The following is a 20743-nucleotide window of genomic DNA, read 5'->3' as shown; positions in this document are numbered from 1 at the left end:
AACTGACTGGAGTAAGATTTATGTCAGTGGCATTTGGAACAGTCACAGTTTTTGCAATATGATAAGAGGGTCTTTTATCATATTGCAAAAACTGTGACTCTGCATTTATGTAGTTAGGGGTAGAACAAGAATTTTCATAAAACTGCAATATTCATCGGCTTGTAGAGGCTTCATATTTTTCATGTACGTGGTTTCGTATAATTCAAAAGGTCGGAAAATCTAAAGGTCAGAGGTCAAAGGTGCAAAGTTGTTCCTCATAATGGCTCTGCTTCATCTACACAACAGAAACTAATTGTTTCTTTCAAGACAAAAGTTTGCCAATGTCTCAGACATTGTCAAACTTGTCCTGAAATTTTAATAAGAGTTTGAAATCTGCCATTATATAAGCAACATTACATGCATTTTAATATCCACAATCCCTTGGAACTCTGCTCAGCTTTTTCCAATGCTCATTTTGTTAATTGACTTACTTATCCCCATTACGCCGGCTGGCGCATAGGGCAGCAACAAAGTTCCTCCACTTGCATCTGTCTTTGGCCATCTTCTCTATGGTCCCCCAGCTCTGATGATGTTGCTGGAGCTCCTTCTCTATCGTCCTATGCCATGTCATTTTAGGCCTGCCTTTCTTTCTCTTTCCTTCTGGGATCCAGTGTAAAGGACATGGCCAATCCAGGTCCACCTGCTTTTTTTGATTATATGTGCATGGTGTCTTGTTGGGTGATGTTGAGGAGGTTATTGTTTGAGATGGTCTTGGGCCAGAATATGTGCAGGATCTTTCGCAGGCATGATGGAAAGTGGATAGTTTATGCATGTCGTTTTCTGTTGTTTTTTTTATTTTGTTAATTGCATGGTGGTCTTTCTTTCAAATTCAGTCAGTTATGTTTCTATGGCTTATTGTGCATGTTGCATATTGCATTCCTTGGCGGCCGTATTGCTGCTAGGACCTATATCTATTTATTATTATTACTCGCTCCCAATCCTCCGCCGTAGTCTGAAAAACCCACCTCTGAAACTCCTTAGCCCGCAGAACTTGCCCTAGCCTTGACGGCATTGCAGGCGTATACAAGACAGACAGCATTATGGTAGCACATTCTATAATGTATACTTGTAGTTTCATTGCACAGATATTCTACTGTTAGATGGATGTTAGGTTTGCTTACTTATTATCCTTGATGACTATTTCTATGTGTTTGAAGTCACTCTGGAATAAGAGCGTCTGCTAAATGCCTAAATTGTATTATTACTAGTCCTTACCCGTTCGAAGATATGCATGTGTCATAGCCTATTATTGATACATTCATTTTGAGGCAGGTGGTCACTGGTCCAGACCCCCAAGTGGTGCACGAAGCAAGAAAAGCACTGTCTCTTGTCTCTCTAACACACACACACACACACACACGCACACACACGCAGAAAGACAGATACACAGAGATTTGTATTACTAGTAATAATTTCATGTTTTTCATTTCTATATCAAAATATCTGAAATCAACCAATTTCAGCAATGAGTCATGATGACTAACAGCAATAACCTATAAGATCCTTTTATGAATATGTCTTTGTTCATCAGACCTTTTGCCACAATGTCGTGATTTGTATACAAATGTGCTTCGTTTCTTAAAGGTTGAGTGAGTTGAAGCATTGCAGAGGAAGCAAGTTGTCATCTGCAAGCAACGGACATTGTTCATTTGCAGCAGAGCACAAAAAAAAAGCTCACGGTGCAATTGCCATTTTTGAGTAGAGTGCAAAAGCCAGCGACTTCTCACGGAGGATGTTTCATTGTTTAATGTGTCACTGGGTGCACATTGGGTTTCAGAGCACAGCTCCCTCATCTTTATTCTTTATGCTGCTTTTTCTTCTATGGCGTTGGCGTTGTGCCCTGTCCCCCAGTGTCCTTCATTTCACACACTCTGCCAAGAGATGCTAATAGGCTTTGTCAGTGGGTTCTGTTTGCACTCAGTTCATTAGTTGCGTTTTAAATGGCCAGAGGGTAACCGTGTTTTCCCCTGAATATGCTGCAGATATACAGCGATGCGACCCGCTCTCCTAATAATTCTGATATGACCTGCATTCAAGGACCGTCTGTCGAGTACGGCAAGTCCTGGATCACTTGATGAGATGCAATTAGATTGAGCTCTGGAAAGACTCTTGAGGGAGGCTGTGTTTATTTTGCCTGCAGACATGCGTCAACATTTTCTATTAGACAGGCTATTTGAATGCTAATCAAATCTCTTTTATTAGCTTGAATGTCTGTCTCTGATAAAAGCAACCGGCCCAAATCTGATTTCATGTCAACGTGTAATTACATATTTTGCCCAACTATTAAAAGATTATGAACTTGAACCTTCACTAAATACACTAAATCATTTATCTTGACCCCCCCCCATCAAGAGATGGCACAATTTCAATCAGCATACCAAATGGGGTGGGGTTGTGGTTTTCTACCGTTGAATAATTTACACATTTTTAATGAGCAGAAAAACAACCCTTTTTTGTAACTTTCCTGATGGGAACATCTACCACAGTGACAGCTTTCCACCTGCCCCAGTGCACCTGGCATTTAACGTCCCACCAATCTGTGGGGGTCACTGCGGTCATCTCTCTCTTGGAAAGGGATTTGATTGGTCGTGATCACCCAGTCTCACGGCTGTTTAAGTGGCTACGTGACATTTCCCCTGGCAACTGCGGACGGATGCGAGCCTGCTGCTGTCTGCTGCTCTAGCGTTTTCATTACGGAGCTTCATGTTCACTTTGTAGCGGCAAACGCCGCGCGGCCATTCGTTGGCCTACATAATGTTGTCAGGCTGCCTGGGGGCTGTCATACGTGTATACACGTGATGCTACTGTAACTCCGCTGCAGTTGGTCTGTCACAATTATTAGATAACACATTCTATATTCCACTCACATTTTTCAAAAATGTAAAAAAAAAAAAAGAAGCTCACAGCGAGTTTGAATAGCCAACGTAAAATATCTAAAATGACACGGATGCTTTCCAAAAACACAATTCAATCGTTAGCCGCAATTATTTGCATGACTTAATTAATCATCAGCCCCTAGTACGCTGCAGATGACATGACATGCACCCATACCAGAATGCTCAGAGTAAACTGACCAGCGGCAAACAAGTGTGCAGCATAACTTCAATCATTTAAACCACATATGGTTGAGCGGAATCCCTCAGGGCTCTATACTAGTGTATTTGCTGTTTTCTGTTATGGTGTGGAAAGCTCGTGCTGCGATGTGGTGTGTTGTGAACTTGTTGATCTGCTATTTTCTGCGAAAGCTTTCGGTTACAGGCTTTTGTTCCAAAACTATTATTGGTCCGACAGTCATTAGACCGACAATCTGCCCCAAACCCTAACCTAACCATAACCACAAGCACGAGAGCAGCGCATGTTCGAGCGCTAGTCCTACCGTTGTTCCCGCAACACGGATGCCAGGCTTTAAGTGGGTAAGTCAGGAAATACATTTCCAGATACCTAGGGTTTCTTTCTTTTTATCTTTGGAGTGGCTGATATGCGCCCAGTGACATCTCTACACGGCCTCTGCAATTCATACCGTGTTTATAATGGCACGAGGCGAGCTCTGGGATGCATTATTAATGCCTGCGCTGCCTGTGAGCTGTGGGCTCGCCACTGAGAGCGTGGGAGGGTAGCTGCCTCGTTTGCAGTGTTGCCATGTCTGCTTATTATAAGCGACTTTAAGCTTGTTTTCCTGTAAAGTTGCTTGTAAATTATTGGTAGCTGCGCATTTATTTCCTAATCAAGGTTCAACCAAGTGAATATTTAGTTGTTTACGGACTCACCCCACCCCACCCCCATCTAAAAATATTTTGTGCCCCAGGAACCCCCGTACCAGATATTCAAAATGTTTCTTTTTTTTCAAGATTAGTTTGAAAATAGCAGATCTACAAGCTCGCAATGCATTGCGAAATTAGACCTGGTTGCTTTCTTCTCTCGCAAACTCTGGCAACACTGGCCTCGGTAGCAGAGAAGGTTACTTGAGATCTGTCATCCCCGCTACCCTACTTGACCCTACTACTAATTTGACACCTACTGTATATTTTTAGCCAGGCTCTCTCTCTTCCCCTATTGTCTGTCTTGCAGTAATAAAAAGTAACTAAGTATATTTACTCAAGTATAATTATTTTATAATTATATAAAATACTCATTATATTATTATTTATATATTATTTAATCTCAAACCACAATGTCTGTATATCCTTTTTGAGGGGTGCTAGCCCCTCAAACTTTGTCTTAAACAAACATTAAATTCCCATTGACAGTGAATGGAGCATTTTACATCATAGTGTGAGCAAATAGGCATAGTGTCTATTTTACACCATGATGATGTGCGATGATTAGAGCGCCCCTCACTTCACACAGGTGTGGTTTGATTTTTTTCTCTACTCCCAACTACTTTCTCCGCCTACCTTTGCAACTAAAGTGTGTGTGTGTGTGTGTGTGTGTGTGTGTGTACTGTGTACACACAATGTAGCTGTGGCATGTGTTTGCATGCTAAGGTGAACATGGGGGTGGTCTATTTATAGCATCAGAGGCTGAGCTAGAGAGTAGAGAGAAGTAGAAATTATTCACTATCCCCACGGTGTAAGTAATCGGTGACGACGCTTTCCGGCCGCTCTGTTTAAACTAAGAGGGTGACGGGACGAGTGCAGTTGATATAATAAGCGAGAAACTGTCCTAAAAACCAACAACCTCAGTACAGTAGCATTCGACTCACACCAAATTACCCTGAGTTATGCCAGTGATGTAATGATGGTGAGACTCAAACTATATGCTGTCGGCGTGCTTTCTGATAGTAGCACACCACAGACAAACATGAGCTGCTACAGTACACTGTGGTGGGAGCTGGGAGGTTTAGATTACATTCCTTGGTCAAGTCAAGGTTCTCTGTCTAGGCTTGTTAGGCGATAGTGGATGGCAGTGTTCAGTGCCTGTCGTAGTTCTGAGTCTCTGACGGCAGTGTTCAGTGCCTGTTGTAGTTCTGAGTCTCTGACGGCAGTTCTGAGTCTCTGACGGCAGTGTTCAGTGCCTGTCGTAGTTCTGAGTCTCTGACGGCAGTGTTCAGTGCCTGTTGTAGTTCTGAGTCTCTGACGGCAGTGTTCAGTGCCTGTTGTAGTTCTGAGTCTCTGACGGCAGTGTTCAGTGCCTGTTGTAGTTCTGAGTCTCTGACGGCAGTGTTCAGTGCCTGTTGTAGTTCTGAGTCTCTGACGGCAGTGTTCAGTGCCTGTTGTAGTTCTGAGTCTCTGACGGCAGTGTTCAGTGCCTGTTGTAGTTCTGAGTCTCTGACGGCAGTGTTCAGTGCCTGTTGTAGTTCTGAGTCTCTGACGGCAGTGATCAAAAAAGCCAAAATATATGCAGTATAACCTCCTATCTACTCTATAACAGTGGTTCTCAAACATTTTCATATTAAGGTCCCCAAATGGATGTATTAAAAAATATATATAGATTCGCACATATTTTAAACAAATATTCACAACTTTTCAAAAATACCAGCTAGAGATGGGAAGAGGGAGTGAGAGTGAGAGGAGGATAGAGAGACAATTTTACCCAAGCAAATTACCAAGTCAATGCTGGGTACAAAACCTGAATTCGCTGATGTGTGTTCATGACCCCAGCAATGTCTGCCAAGCTGATTTGGAGCCATGCATGTCGGGAAGGATGCAAGTCATTCCATTTATACTGCTATGCGGCACAAATGTTATGTGAAGCTTTGCCAATCGGTTAAGCCGAAGGGTTCTGGTTGGCCAATCAGGTACTTATTCTGGCTTAGCGCCAGCGGTATAAACGTGAGGTGATGCAAGCAACTTGGATTTCAACATAAATCTGAGCTCCATTGACTTATAAAATCTAAATTGAATATTACAAAATGTCTAAAAGAAATGTGCTGACTGGTCCAGCGGTTTGTGAGATTAGCTCCAGACCCACACACACACACACACACACACACACACAATTTAAGCACACGCACACATACACACACACACACACACACACAGACAGACACCCGGCCAACAACCCTCTTTCAGACGGCTAGCCCCCTGCAGAGCCACACCGTAAAATAACGGGTGCTCTGGGTATACTATAGAATGAAGTGTATTGATATATATTTTTTCCACTCCGCTTACCTTTGGCCATTAATTTTTAAGAGTTAGAGCCGAGGTGTCCGTTTGCTGCCAGTGGCCCCAAGGGTATCTACTCACTCACTGCCTCCATCCTTCTGCCAAGCAACCAAACACCATGTAGGCCTGTTGGCATCACCCCTCAGCTGTTAAATCCAGTACCATTTAGGCCTGTTGGCATCACCCCTCACCACCACCCCTCACCCCCAGTACCACTACATCTGTTCACCCTCTCTGGGAGAGACAAAAGCATGCTAAACAGGAAAGGCTTAATTGTCACGTTTCTTTTGCCCAAGTTACTTCTTGTACTACCGTGTACAATTAATTTTGTTTTAGGGACTATATTCTTTTTGATTGATTGATTGAAATATTTATTAACAGTTTGTAGAATTTACAGTACATTTTAAGCACAAACTCAATACAAAGACTGTCAACTGTGAGTGGACGACCCAATTAAGCATTACACTTGTTTACAACAGGGTCCACATTGTTCAATTCATCAAAACATTTAAAGACATACAAACATTTAGAGACATACAAATAGACATTTCTATGTAGCTAAAATACAGAACAGGAATTCATCATATGGGAAGCAAAAAAGGGAAAAGATACAATATACAGTGAGGGAAAATGGGGGGGGGGGGGGGCTTTGTTTCTTGGAAATTGGATCTGGTGCAAGTTTGCAACTGATGCTGTGTGACCTGCATTTCTCAGTAGTGTAAATCATTTACATTACTGAGAAATGCAGTTAAAATGTACAGTAAATGGCCGCACTGTGTTGCAATGCTTGCTTGTTTTTAATTTAGTAAGTGTGCCACTGTTAGTATGACTCAACTGTTCTCTGTCACCACTTTTACATAGCATAGCATCCTGGACTCCACAGTGCACTTGCTGTGGCACAGTGGGTTTTATTAGCTTTGGTTAGCTTGGCATTGAGCTGGGTGGATTCAGCCAAGGCTTTTTCACATGGGCATTGGACCAAGGTGGTAGATTAGTGACACAGCAGCATCAGGTTCCCTCAATGAGGAGAGCCCTTTATGCTAGCTAGATAGTCACCATCACAACAGCTGGACCTGAACAATATGACCCCAACAGCTGCACCCATGTGCCGGTTACACACACACACACACACACACACACACACACATTGTGTGTGCATGATGATTGTGAATCCTCTCCCCTATTAAAGGTGGTGAAGTCAGTTAATTACCAATTTGCAAGCAAGCACGAGCTCTGAGAACAGTACTGTTAGTCTGTCACCCAGTGTTGTTTTTGGCAGGCATTTTTTAGATTTAGTCAGTCTTAGTCTTTTGGAAAAATGCTTAATTAGTCTTAGTCAGTCTTAGTCATTTGAAAAAATGCTTAATTAGTCTTAGTCAGTCTTAGTCATTTCTATCCTTGATAGTTTTAGTCGACGGAAACTCCTAAGGGTTTTAGTCAGTTTTAGTCATTTTAGTAAAAGGTTTTAGTCCAGTTTGTCAAAAAATAAAAAGTCTTTAAATAAAATGTCTATAGCGTACAGGTATTAATTAGAGCTGGGACTCGATTAAAAAATTTTAATCTAATGAATCAGAGGCTTTGTAGTTAATCTCGATTAATCACATTTTAATCGCATATCATTATTTGACCCAAGAACTGTGAGAGAGCCATTTTTTTAATGGATTTTGGTATACTAGTGAATCAATGAATAGTGAATACATAAGTTTAAGCAATAAACATTGTTTTTGTAGTAATATCTCAAAATTAATTTATATACAGCTTTTCTGAGTACCCACAAATGCTTTACAAGGGGGACATGAATCAAAAACAACTTTATTAAAGGAAAAACACTAAGTAAATAAATAGATGTGGAAAGTAATATTGAAGGTTTGGATGGTGGGGGCATGTCTCTGAGAGTTTTGGGGAATGCATCCTACAGGGTTTGGGGGGGGGGGCTTCAATTGGTGCAGCAAATATGTGACAGACATGACCATAAGAAAACACCTCTGTGTTTCTTCCGTGGACATACAGTAACAGCCATAGTAGATTTTACATTTTATTTGGCCATAACCGTTTAGTTAGAAACCATGTCATCTGGTCGGGTACTTGAACTGCTACTGGGAGTTGGAATAACGTTAGCTCTGATCCATAGTGTTAGAAGGAGGAAAGTAGGCTTTCACATCTTTTTTATGTTAAAAACGAGGGGCTGCCTGCACAGCTTCCGCGGGTGTGAGTGAGGGGAAAGGATCAAATTAAGTACCATAGAACTCATGAGTCCTAACTACACTATGTACCAGAGCTACTGTTGTTGATTGACGTTAGCTTCCAGGCTAGGCTCGGTGCAACATGTTTCGCATTGAGCCGACACTGGAGGCTTGACGAGGTGCGGTGATATGTGAATTCTTTATTGAATAATTGCACACAACTGTGCTGTAATCCACGCTATCATCGGATAGCCTTTTATTTCCAATCCACGCCGGGGACAAGCAAAGTGATCATAGCGGTGCCAGCTTCCCCCAGTCTGGTGGTGGTCTGAAGAGGACACGCACACGGAGTTGAAATGGGACGGTGTGTGTGTGTGTGTGTGTGTGTGTGTGTGTGTGCATGCATGCAGATGGGCGTGACCAACTAGGAAAGGAGACTGGAGAGGAGGATAGCGGCGAGTGCAGTGACATTATTGGCGGAACATTTTCATGCATTTAAAACTTTGTTCGTCAAAATCCACTAACATTTTCGTGTAGCCTCGTCTTGTCAACAATAACACACACACGTCTCGTCATCGTCATCAAACAGAGCTACGGTATTTAGCTCGTCAGCGTCAGTCTTGTCCCGAAATATTTTAGGGTCATTCGTTTTAGTCCGTCTTAGTCCTGGAAAAAGGGGCGTTGACGTCGTCATTTACGTTATCGTCAGTCCTGACGAAAACAACACTGCTGTCACCAAGGCACTGTCACACTATTAGACGTTAGTGTGACACTGTTTATTAAGCACGTGCAGGGAATATTTACCTTTTGTATGCTCATAACTTATCTTGACTGCAGGGTATATGGAAGACATGATTACGACTGTTGCGGGGTACATACTGTATGCTACTGTAGTATAGCATACAGTCCCCTGATAAGGAGAGGAGCGTGTGTGTGTGTGTGTGTGTGTGTGTGTGTGTGTGTGTGTGTGTGTGTGTGTGTGTGTGTGTGTGTGTGTGTGTGTGTGTGTGTGTGTGTGTGTGTGTGTGTGTGTGTGTGTGTGTGTGTGTGTGTGTGTGTGTGTGTGTGTGTGTGTGTGTGTGTGTGTGTGTGTGTGTGTGTCCACAAACGATCTGCAGCCTACTGTACGTGCAATCCCGCGTTTTCAGCAAGCTGCAACGGCACATACAGGCCCGGACTGTCTGACCGACAGTCCGGAGGACAGAGGACCGACCCTTTTGGGGTGGGGGTACGTCACCCTCCGAGTATGACATCAGAGCAAAATGTGATTATGGTCGGTGAAGAGGTGAATAAGGTGGTGTGTTGTTAGGGTTCAGTAGTGGTGACTGTAGCACTCAAAGCAGTTCTGTCACAGGCTGTTAACAGGCACAAGCCAAGGCTACAGAATTGGATTGGGGTGGATGGTGACAAATAACCCCTAGCTGACTGCGGGACCCTCCCGCACCCCACCCAGTACCCATGGATGCCCACTTCACCATCCCCCATCCTCTGCATCACCTCTGAGGACATGGCTGCGTCTGCAGTCTCACGCCTGGCACCGTGCACAGGGAAACCGGATAGGGGCCGACTCTGCGTGTGTGTGCCTGTGGCCGTGTGCCCTCTGTCTGGAGTTTGTACAGCAGGGTTTAGATGGGCTGATAGTGTGTCGGTTGGGTGTCTTGATCTGCTAAATGCACTCTTTAGTCTGTCTGTGTGTATCCGTGCATATATCAGCATGTGTCAGCGGCAGCGCCTGTGTATGGTAGGCAAATGAGGCTGTATTTCAAGGCTTCTCTTACCGTGTGTGTGTGTGTGTGTGTGTGTGTGTGTGTGTGTGTGTGTGTGTGTGTGTGTGTGTGTGTGTGTGTGTGTGCGTGTGCGTGTGCGTGCGTGTGTTAGTGTTACATGGGGTTTCATCCGTTTGATAATTGATACTGATTTTCATGCAGCTGTTGGCTGAAGCATGTTGTCATGCCCGCTTTGCCCGGACTCCTGCTGTGCGTGTGCATGATAATGCACTAATGGCAGGAACAACTCTCCTCACGCCACATGAATACATTTGGGTAGCCAGCAGTTCGTCCTTGTTCCTCCCCCAACACTGTGGAGCTGCTATGGCGGCCCGCAGGGCCCTGAATTAATGATCAACAGCCATCACCTCACGAAAAAGGGCATGTGTACGAGGGAGTGATTGAGTGTGTGTGTGTGTCTGTAAAGAATGGAGCGAACTCAAAGCGGAACGTGTCCTTCAAACGACTAGGGGGTCTGATTTATACTTTGCTGCACATCGCTGTCTCACACCAAAAATAGTCGATCTATAAGCTCACAACACCTTGCTTGTGAGCTTGTAGATCTTCTATTTATGTGACTCACACCGAAAATAGAAGATCTACAAGCTCACAAGAATGGTGTTCACACTGTGTGAGACACCTAAGTATAAATGATGCATTAGCCCCATGGTGAACAGCTCAGCTCACAGTTTGAAGATAGGGAACAGAGTATCGTCTGCTCTCCCTCTCCCAGGGAGGTGACATTTCCTTTAAGATAGATTAGCTCATCTATTTTCATTTTCTCTCTTTGGTCATTTTTTTTATCTGATTAACTTGGAATTGAGTTCACCTTGACCACATTGGCTGAACTTTCTCTTTCTGAATCAGTTCAGTTCAGTTTCCGATGATGACTGATCACCTTGGAACAAGCCGAACTAAATGCCCTCTCTCTTTTCTGGTGTCTCTCCCTCCCTCTTTCTCTCTCTCTCTCTCTCTCTCTCCTAGAATGTGGTAAACTTTGTGGACGACAGCTTCCCTCCAGGCCCTCGCTCTGTCGGCTTCCCCGAAGGCGACAGCGTTCAGCAGCGAATCAAGAAGTGGCTCCGCCCCCACGAAATCAACTGCAGCAATTTCAAAGAGCGATGCGTCAAGTGGTCCGTCTTCCGCACGCCGCGGCCCTCTGACATCCTGCAAGGCCTTCTGGGAAACTGCTGGTGAGGCACCATCCTTTTATGCCGTGCACATTCTAGTATATTGGGGACAACATGTGCTGTTCATATGTGGTACCTTTGCTGAACAATAAACAAAGTAGGCCATGTACATTTGGTTTAAACCCATTTATTCATATTAATATGGGTGGCGTGAGAGATTGGATGATGCACGTAAAACAATCTAATCTGTCTTGATTACTTGGCAGTGGGCACTCACTGTACAAAGGAGGAAAAAGCCTTTGTTACAAGGCAAACGCTGACATGTTTCAAACGAAAATCCATTTTAGCCCTGATGAAGACCTCTGTTTTTTTTATTTCATTTTTTTATCCCGTCTGTTCTGGGAGCACCTTTTGATATATATAACTATTTCTAACTACTCCGGTGAGCACCTGGTCATATTGTTTTCTCTGTCTTGATGTTACTGTTTCGTGTGTACTCCTCCTGTCAGTAATGTCAAGACGCTGACGGCGTAACCATACCATGCTATCCTGGTATCGGCCCAACATCCCGGAACATTGTTGGTATCCGTGCATGAAACGGACGATTGGTCACCTCTCCCCCTCCCTTTCGCTTTGAAAGGTCAGTGCAATGGAAAGCACACGCGGCCGCTCACCCTCCAGGGCAGGGTTGTTTGTCAACGAGCCGCTCGCCGTGAAGAAGTGAGGAGAACGAGGAATAAGGGAGGTTTTAAGGGAGGGTTGGGGAAGTCGTACAGATGTACAGATAGTACACATACCACGGAGATTATTCATGGGAATGTGGGTCTGGATGCAGTGTTTTATCTCCACGCCTTAGTGTTCCCTGCGTGTCCTTCTGTCGTCCACATCACATACAGTACACACAAACCCATCTGAACACACAAACACAAATATGGCCGCATACAGTACGTTCACGTCACCGATATGCGCATATACTGTATGCTCTCCAACACACACACACACACACACACACACACACGTGTGTGTGCGTGCGCACACACACACACACACACTGCAGCTTATCAAAAAATAGCACTCCCTTGGGCGCAAGCCACTCACCAGCAACAGGATGTAATCCAAATTCCCATCCCTGTCTCTCTCACACACTCTATCCAACCGACTCCCTCCCGTCCACCCGATCAATTTAAGCAGCTGTCGGACAATCACCTTGGTCGTTTGCCATGGTGGGGGGGATGTGACCTCTCATCTGGTATCTCGTTATGCTTCAGGCTAATTGGACTTTGATTCGATTCCTTTTGAGGGAATTGGATTCTCATCATCAGCCGATTGGGCTGATCAGTCCCGCTCGGCTGCCACTTCAGCAGATGGAACACTGTTAATAAAACAAACGGGAAAAGTCTCTCTCCCTGAACGAGTTTCTGTGTGTCTGGAGGGGTCTCCCACTGCAGAAAGTCTCCTGAAGTGAGACAGATTTCATGTGGAGAATTTTTGTATTGAATTTTTGCCTTTTCTGCCTTATTTGATAGTACAGTAGAGGTTTTTTTTACAATAATAGATGGCTGTCTCTATATTTTGAATTAATATTATCTGTAAATGAGTCAACTGCAAAAAAGAAATCTCTATCTGTTTCTCTATCCACAAAAATCAGTTTCTCTATCCACAAGTACAAACAGTAGTGTGAACTTTCTGTGAAGTGTTAAAATAGTCTTTTTAAGGCCAACTGAGTCCCTGGCTCTACACGCTGAATAACTTGCATTTTGTGATGAATCTGCATTTTCAGCGACTCATTTAACTAGCAAGTTAATGAAGGATGGCAACATGGTCTCCATGCAGCGTGTGCTGCTGGGTAATTTCACCGTAATAGGCCGGCTAACCAGACGGCACAGTGGCTCCTCTCATCAAACGTGAATGATTTTCAATAAGGGAGAATTATGCTAATGAAAAACTCTCGAATAAACCACCTAGAGAACCTTCTGAAACTGGATGATAAAAACTCCTAATTTATAGACCGGTTGACAGCCCAGCCTTCCGTTTCGCCTGTCCCCTGTGTCTGTTTGTCTGTTAAATCCCACCTTGTGTCTGGCAACTAGTCCATTTCTGTCAACGTGTATCCTTCCCACCGATCCACCTGCCCATTGTCTAGTATCCGTCTCCTCTTATCCATCATCTGTTAATCTATCTCTGTCTGACCCAGTCTCTTGGATTCTAACGGATCACTCTCAGCCCATCCCTATCCATTGTTAAGTCAATGCGTCCCTCCCTGATTGACCGTCTCATTAGCTGCCTCACCGAACTACGTCTCTGTCTCTCGCTCACTCTCTCCACTCATTTCCCTCCCTCTGACATTTCAACCCTTCGCAGACTCCTGTTCAACCTTCATTTCCTTCCCCTGTCTCGCCTCCTCTACCCCTCCTTTCCTCTCTCTCATAACCTCCTTTCCTCTGTCGCTTTCTCTTCTCTCCTCTCCACTCGTACTACTCTCCTCTCTCACTCCTTTCCTCTCCTCTCTTACTCCTTTCACGAAAAATGACAAAAGTTTACCTACCTTTTGTACTGACAAACTAAATAAAACGAAGCTATGATGACTAATACTATGATTACATATATTGAACATTTCGTCAAATAAAAACTAGACTAAAGGGAGGGACTGGTGGAGAATAGATCCACTGGAACTAAAAGACAAGTCATTTTATGTTTAAATGCTGAAAATAGCAGCTCTACAAGCTCACACAAAGCGTCGGGCTTTGACGCGTTGTGAGCTTGTAGATAGGCTATTTTCAGCATGCAACCAAGTGTAAAATGCCTTTTCTGTCGACAAAATCAAGTGTAGTCGACTAACAAAATGGAATTTTATTCAATATACTATGACTAAAACTAAAACCACACTGCTCCTGTCCTCTCTCTCCTCTAGGTTCTTGAGTGCTCTGGCGGTTCTGGCGGAGCGTCCAGAGCTGGTGGAGAGGGTGATGATCACGCGGACCATGTGCCCAGAGGGAGCCTACCAGGTCAGGCTGTGTAAAGACGGCACATGGACCACAGTGCTGGTGGACGACATGCTGCCCTGCGATGACTACGGCTACCTGCTCTTCTCCCAGGTTAGGAAGGACGGACGGACGGACGGACGGACGGACCGACGGAGGGAGGGAGGGAAGGAGGGAGGGAGGGAGGGAGGGAGGGAGGGAGGGATGGATGGATGGATGGATAGGAGGAGAGCTTAGGGGGTAACAGAGGCATGGACAAGTGGAGGGAGGGAAACCAGAGAGATTAAGTTGAACAAGTTCAGGGGAACGAATGGAAGCATATCGAGTGTATTCACATTCACAATTATTCTCAGATGCACTAGGTGACAGGAGCCGACAGAGTGATTAGATATTCTCAACTAGGTCAGCATGAAGAACATGTTAGTGTCCACATTATTCACAAGCCCATTCAAACCCCAATGAATAACACAGTATCCGTCTAGGTCGTGCTTCATTCACATCCCGGTCCACATATATAAGCGTTTAAAACAGCAAGCAGACATAAATGGTAAAAGACCTAGTGCCACAAATTAGGTACTTTTTCCTTTTAGCTCCAGTACTTCGAAATAATATGTGTGAATCATATCCCCCGTGTGCAACCCCAGGCGCAGAGGAAGCAGCTTTGGGTGGCACTGATTGAGAAGGCCTTGGCCAAGCTCCATGGCTCCTACTTTGCCCTGCAGGCGGGGCGCGCCATCGAGGGCCTGGCCACGCTGACGGGCGCCCCCTGCGACTCGCTGATGCTGCAGGTCAGCTCCACCAACCCCCGCGAGGAGCCCATCGACAACGACCTCATCTGGGCCAAGATGCTCAGCTCCAAGGAGGCAGGGTGAGAACGTCTTAGTGCATTACGGTTGCGAGCACGTGCACGTGATCCTGGGCGGCATGCTGCTCTGAAAAAGCCAGACGCTGAGCGTTTCTTTTCCTGCTGACTCATTGTGAGCTTTCTCACAGCTTTCTTTCCAAGGACTATTACATTTACAGGAAATAACACAAAATGCAATATTAACCGAAGAATAGAAAAAGATAACAATGAACACACGTCAGACATGTCAAAGAAACAAGAAATCCCGCCCATACACAGCCGATCCAGTTGAATTCAAAAGCATTGTAAGAGCTTGTAGATCAGCTATTTTCGGCAAGCACGGAATACACGTTAAGCACAAGGTGGCTGGTTAGATGACACGTGCTTGCACTGCTGGAAGATTGAATCTAGGTCATGCCATGCCATTCTGCCTGTCACTGTCTGTCTGTCTGTCAGTCATTCTCTGTCTGTCTGTCTGTCTGTCTGTCTGTCTGTGTCTCTCTCTGCTGTCCAATTTGTATATACCATTTAAAATATAGGAATTAAATGCAGTAGTTAAACATCAAGAATGGATTTCTCTAAATTCCTACCCTTTGTTTGAATAATACTGAATGTATGTATACTGCATTGGACAGTATTAATCCATTTGGTACCATGTAATTCCTTATTATGACTTACTTTGCTTTTACTTTATTTGTTTATTTAGACGGACACCAGCATATTAACCCATTAAAACCAGGAAAGCATCTGTGTCATTTTAGATTTTAGCGTTTGCTATAAAAAAATAGCAGATATACTGTGCAATAATACATACGCGCACTTGCACGCGAAAGCACATGCACGTGCACAATTATTTTCTTATTAGTATCTTTTTGATCTAAATTTAACACAACCAATGGCCAGTGAGGGGTCGGGGGGCCGCTGCCTGCCCGTCAGCACACAATATAGGCATATAGACATATTTGAACGTCTTTTGATTTTCAATCAATCAATCTAACAATCTAGCAGCAGTTTCCACAGGGACCCGCTGGCTGTAAGAACACAATGCAGTAGGCATCATATAACATTTGCAGTTCAGTTGGCACAGCGGCCTGAGAATACTACGGTACAACATTAGATACTGTATAAAATACAGTATAACAAGTTATGGTGGCCCATCGTACACAATGCTAAACACCTGCTCATCGTCGTTGTCCTCTGCTTCCTCCTCCTCTGATGACAACTCGATAACCTCATCAGCGCTACTGCTACTATAATTCTGTACTAGTCTTTTTTTTTTTTTTGGGCTCACCATAGCAATCAGATATTTCTGAGCCATTCTGTAAAGCCGGGTGTCTTTATGAGATTTCACGATGGCAATGTTGACCAGTCAGCAAAAAAAAAGTTGAGAGAGACAGACTTGTTAGTTTTGCACCATCATAACACAGGTTTGACAATGTGTCAAGGGGGTTCCATAGCCACCTATTTTTGTTTGTACTTGCAATGTTTGTACTTGCAATGTGATCATGTTTTATTTTGGAATCGTACTGGAAATAGAAGTATTTGTCTGGAAATTAATTTTGTGTTTAAAAAATTGCAAAATATCGTATCGTGAACCTAATATCGTGAATCGAATCGTATTGCCTAAAATCAACTGACTGTGGATACAAACACAGAGGTACAAAACGGGTACCTTGTCTTGGTCTAGTAAAGTCCTGACGTGGCGTGTGTGGTTGTGTGGCTCAGGTTCCTGATGGGAGCGTCTTGCGGAGGAGGGAACATGAAGGTGGACGACGTGGTGTATGAGTCTCTGGGGCTGCGGCCTCGCCACGCCTACTCCGTCCTGGACGTGAGGGACGTGCAGGGCTACAGGTAGGATTCAACACAGGATAAAAGGCATCCTGCAGTGGCTCTCAACCTGTGGGGAGATGACGGTGAAGTGACCATTTAAGGACTTGTATGTTGAAGTTTGTCTCCAGAGCCTTCTATTTGAGAGTTGCATCAATGAGGGGGCAGAAAACGTCACCTTTTTTCGAAATCAAAACGGAAACATACATGCACAATAAACAGGCAAAATGTAATTAATTCAAGCAAAGACAAGCCGTACGTATGGGGTGAATTGCCATGACTGGTTCACAACCAAAGGCTGCGTTTTTATTTCCAAATATTCATATCTTGGACAGAAAGCTAGGATAACAAAAATTACCTTAAAGGAGCTATAACATAAAATTTAACTTTTTCAATTTATTTTGTGTTTTTGAGGCTCCCATATGTGTTTTCTATCCCCACAAATAACAAATTTTGAACAATCAGGCTTTCATATCATATTGGTGCTTTAATGGAAATTGCTCTCAGGAACAGCTCAACTGATTTTGGTCTCATCGTGATGTCATCAATGTCACCCTACTTTGTATAATTCCTCCTTCTTCAGTCTTTCAGTTTCAAATTTGCATTTCCACTTTGTTTACAATGTCCACAATTGTTGATTTTCCAAGCTGGCATGGAATGGAAACAAGCCTGGTTTTATCTAGCATCAGTATTATAATGACTCAAATATTAAATAATCTGCATATCAGCACCCCCACCACCTCAGGACATTGTGGTATTGCAGCTAAAACTGCTTTCAAAGTCCAGAAAGAAATGACAAGGGCTGGTTATATCAGAGTGGTGATTGAGGCTCAAACCATTAGAAATAACTTTGATGGACATAGACAATATGATATTAAATATTAAAAGCAGTTTTAAAATGCATGTTATTTGCGCTTTAAATATTGCAGATATGTCCTTAAAATGTGTAGCTTGTGTGTCGTGAGACAATTTACCCCAGACACAGATTATGAATGTGTATAAATTAACAGCCTTTATCAGAGCATAATAATATAAAAATGATACACTCCTGATTGTGAAACTAGTGCTTGCAAAAGCGATGAAGCGGGTGAAAGTAGAGGTGGTGGGGGATGGAAGATTAAAGCACAGAGGGGCTGAGGCAGACGGTGACCTGGTACAAACCGGTGACCACTTTGATCCGCCAGCCATTGTAAGTCCACACAATGGGTGCTGCTTCTATCCCACCTGCGAGTGGAACATGAGAGTGGCTGTAAATCCCGGACGCAATTTGCTCGATGGCTGCCGCGTGCACGAGCCACTTTAATTTACCGCTGTGGAAAAATCTGACAGGAAGATTGGAGCACAACACTTGATCTGAAAAGTCTGAGGGTAGACACTGACAATGGCTCTGCAGACTGTGTTGAGTGACACAAGCGTCTTGTTTAAAGCAATGGTTTTCGGCCTGTGCTGTGGGCCAGGAGGATATTGCAAGTGGGCCCCCCAAATTATCAGATTTTAATGGTAATATAAAATATATATAAAAAATCACACCCGTGTGAAGTGAGAGGCGCTCTTATCATACATCCTCATCATTTGGTAGGACAAAATAGCCGATTTCCTCGTCCACATATGTATGTGATGTAAAAGTTTGTGTAAGAGGAAAATCTACACTAATAGCTGAATATACTGTAGGAGGGGCTAAGTGATGCCAACAGTATACTATGTTAGTTCCATCGTAACGAGGTGGAACACAATTGCTTGATTGATCATTCAAATTAACATGCCTTTAAACCAGTGGTTCTTAACCCACTTGAAAGTCTTAAGCGTTAAGATTGCACCAGGCGATGATCATTTTTATACACATTACTGCCTTATAGTGCTTTTAGATGACATTTTAACGCACTGCTGTTATTATATGCCTTTCACTTCTTTTCTCGTATGAAATTGGACCCCAATGTAAACGTGCCAAAGTGATTAAACGACCTCTTAGCAAACTTTGCAAACTATTATTAAAGTATTCAAGCCATTAATGGAAGATAGATAGATACGGTAGGTAGATGGATGGATGGATATAGAGAATAAAAACAATCTTTTAAAAATTTGAGGGCCGCTATATACAGCTTTTGTGCCCGCACGTCTCAATATTTGCCGTTGACAATGAAAGGAAAACTTAGGTCATATGTGCCTCAAATATTAAGTAAATGTGTGGCATCACAAACATTAAATGCCATTGACAATGAGGGGAAATTTTACGTCATATGTAGACGAGCAAATCAGCTAACCTATCACAACCACAGCTTTTGTCCCCACACGTCTCAATATTTACTTCCATTCATACGAGGAAATCATCCAGAAGAGAAAGGCTTATAATTACAGCAATGCGATCTAAAAGCACTATAATATAGGCCTATGTTTAAGAAGGCAGCACTGTTTGTGTGAGGTGTATGAATATAATCATCGCCTGTGCGAGGTGCAAGAGTCACGCCTCCATTCCCTTTTGCGGTGTGAACTGTAAGCAAATGTCAGATGGGTGGGCTACAAACACTTAAGACTTTCAAGTGGGTTGAGAATCATTTAAAGGAGCAAGCACTTCACCCAATTTCTTCATATACTGCTCCTCATTAATGCTCATTATAAGTTTCTGTCTACTTGGTCTCAGAGGAGGGCTGTGGACAGTTCAGAAATCTGCTTACCAACAACATCATCGGTCGGCAGGTTTGGTCATTGCAAACAAGATTTTTATTTTCAGACGAAAAGAACGCTGTTTTGCGGGAACAATGGCTTCTATTTCAGTATTCTAAACTTCCAAGAAAGGGAATGTCTGTAATTTATATTAGCTTGGAATCCCCATCGATGATGTCATTGGTTGGCAGGTTTCTGAACTGTCCATTGCCCACCACTGAGATTCAGAGTGAGTAGACCGAAATTGTACTATTGTATAATAAGCATGATTAGTGAGTGCCAATTATATGAAGATAAGGTTGAAAAAGGAGCAAAGTTCTCCTATAAGTTTTATTTGACTCTCTGGGTAAAAGGCTACAAAATAGGAAATCATCCACAAAGAGCAAGAAGTTGACACTGTCATTATCTGCCCTCCCCTGTTTTCTTTCCTCTGTCTCTCAATCTCCCCATCTGTTGGTCTACGTTGCACTCTTCCAGGTTGTTGCGGTTACGTAACCCATGGGGTCGTTTCTCGTGGAACGGCAGCTGGTCAGACGAGTGGACAGAATGGCCTCAGCACCTGCGCCATGAGCTGATGGCCCACGGCAGCAGCGACGGCGTCTTCTGGATGGAATACAGCGACTTCATCAAGTAAGAACCTCTGTCTACACGTCACTTCACACAGGATGGCTGACGTGTGTGTGTGTGTGTGCGTGCGCGTCCGTCCGTCCGCCCGCCAGCCCGCAAAACAGCGCCTCTTTTCCTCATCTCGAGAGGCTATTCTTTCTTTGGTCTACAACTTGTACAGTACATGGGGGTAAGACCAAGCCAGTTTTGAAGCGCAACACTATTGCATTAGTTTTATGTTAATAGCCTATTTTTATGAGGGCAATTAAAATTACAAGACCTTATTCCAAGCACCTGCCTGTGATGTGCTGCATTGTCCTTGTAGGTAATATGAACTAGTCCTCCATAAGGATGCAACAGCACTGACATTTACGATTTTATTACTGTTAATTTGTGTGACCAGGAGTGTCCCCTTTGTAATAATGAGGCAAGCTAACGAGTATTGCATTCATTTTGCTGACACAATATACCGGTACTCTAAGTGAGGTAAAGCAAGCAACTGAAATGAAAATTGGGCGACTCGTTTAATCACTATGTCATTATAGGTAAAATGTTCTTGCCTATAATGGTTTTGCCTAACATTTTAAAACATTGTGAGCTTG

At 43.6% G+C, this 20743-nt stretch overlaps 1 protein-coding gene across 1 annotated transcript in view; it reads left to right on the top strand.

Moving 5' to 3' along the window:
* Positions 1-20743, top strand: part of capn15 (calpain 15) — a gene marked incomplete at its 5' end in the record, with an annotated part of 52280 nt that overhangs the window by 21258 nt on the left and 10279 nt on the right. Inside the window, 5 exons of the mRNA XM_083788272.1 lie at positions 11077-11285; positions 14134-14317; positions 14848-15071; positions 16773-16898; positions 20013-20165. Coding sequence (XP_083644398.1) covers positions 11077-11285; positions 14134-14317; positions 14848-15071; positions 16773-16898; positions 20013-20165 — 896 coding nt within the window. The remainder of the gene's footprint in view (positions 1-11076; positions 11286-14133; positions 14318-14847; positions 15072-16772; positions 16899-20012; positions 20166-20743) is intronic.

The sequence above is a fragment of the Protomyctophum parallelum genome (genome assembly GCF_964188405.1).
Source record: "Protomyctophum parallelum genome assembly, chromosome: 17".
NCBI classification, from domain to species: Eukaryota; Metazoa; Chordata; class Actinopteri; order Myctophiformes; family Myctophidae; genus Protomyctophum; species Protomyctophum parallelum.
Note: the sequence above shows the minus strand (reverse complement) of the source record. Positions and strands in the feature narration are given on the sequence as shown.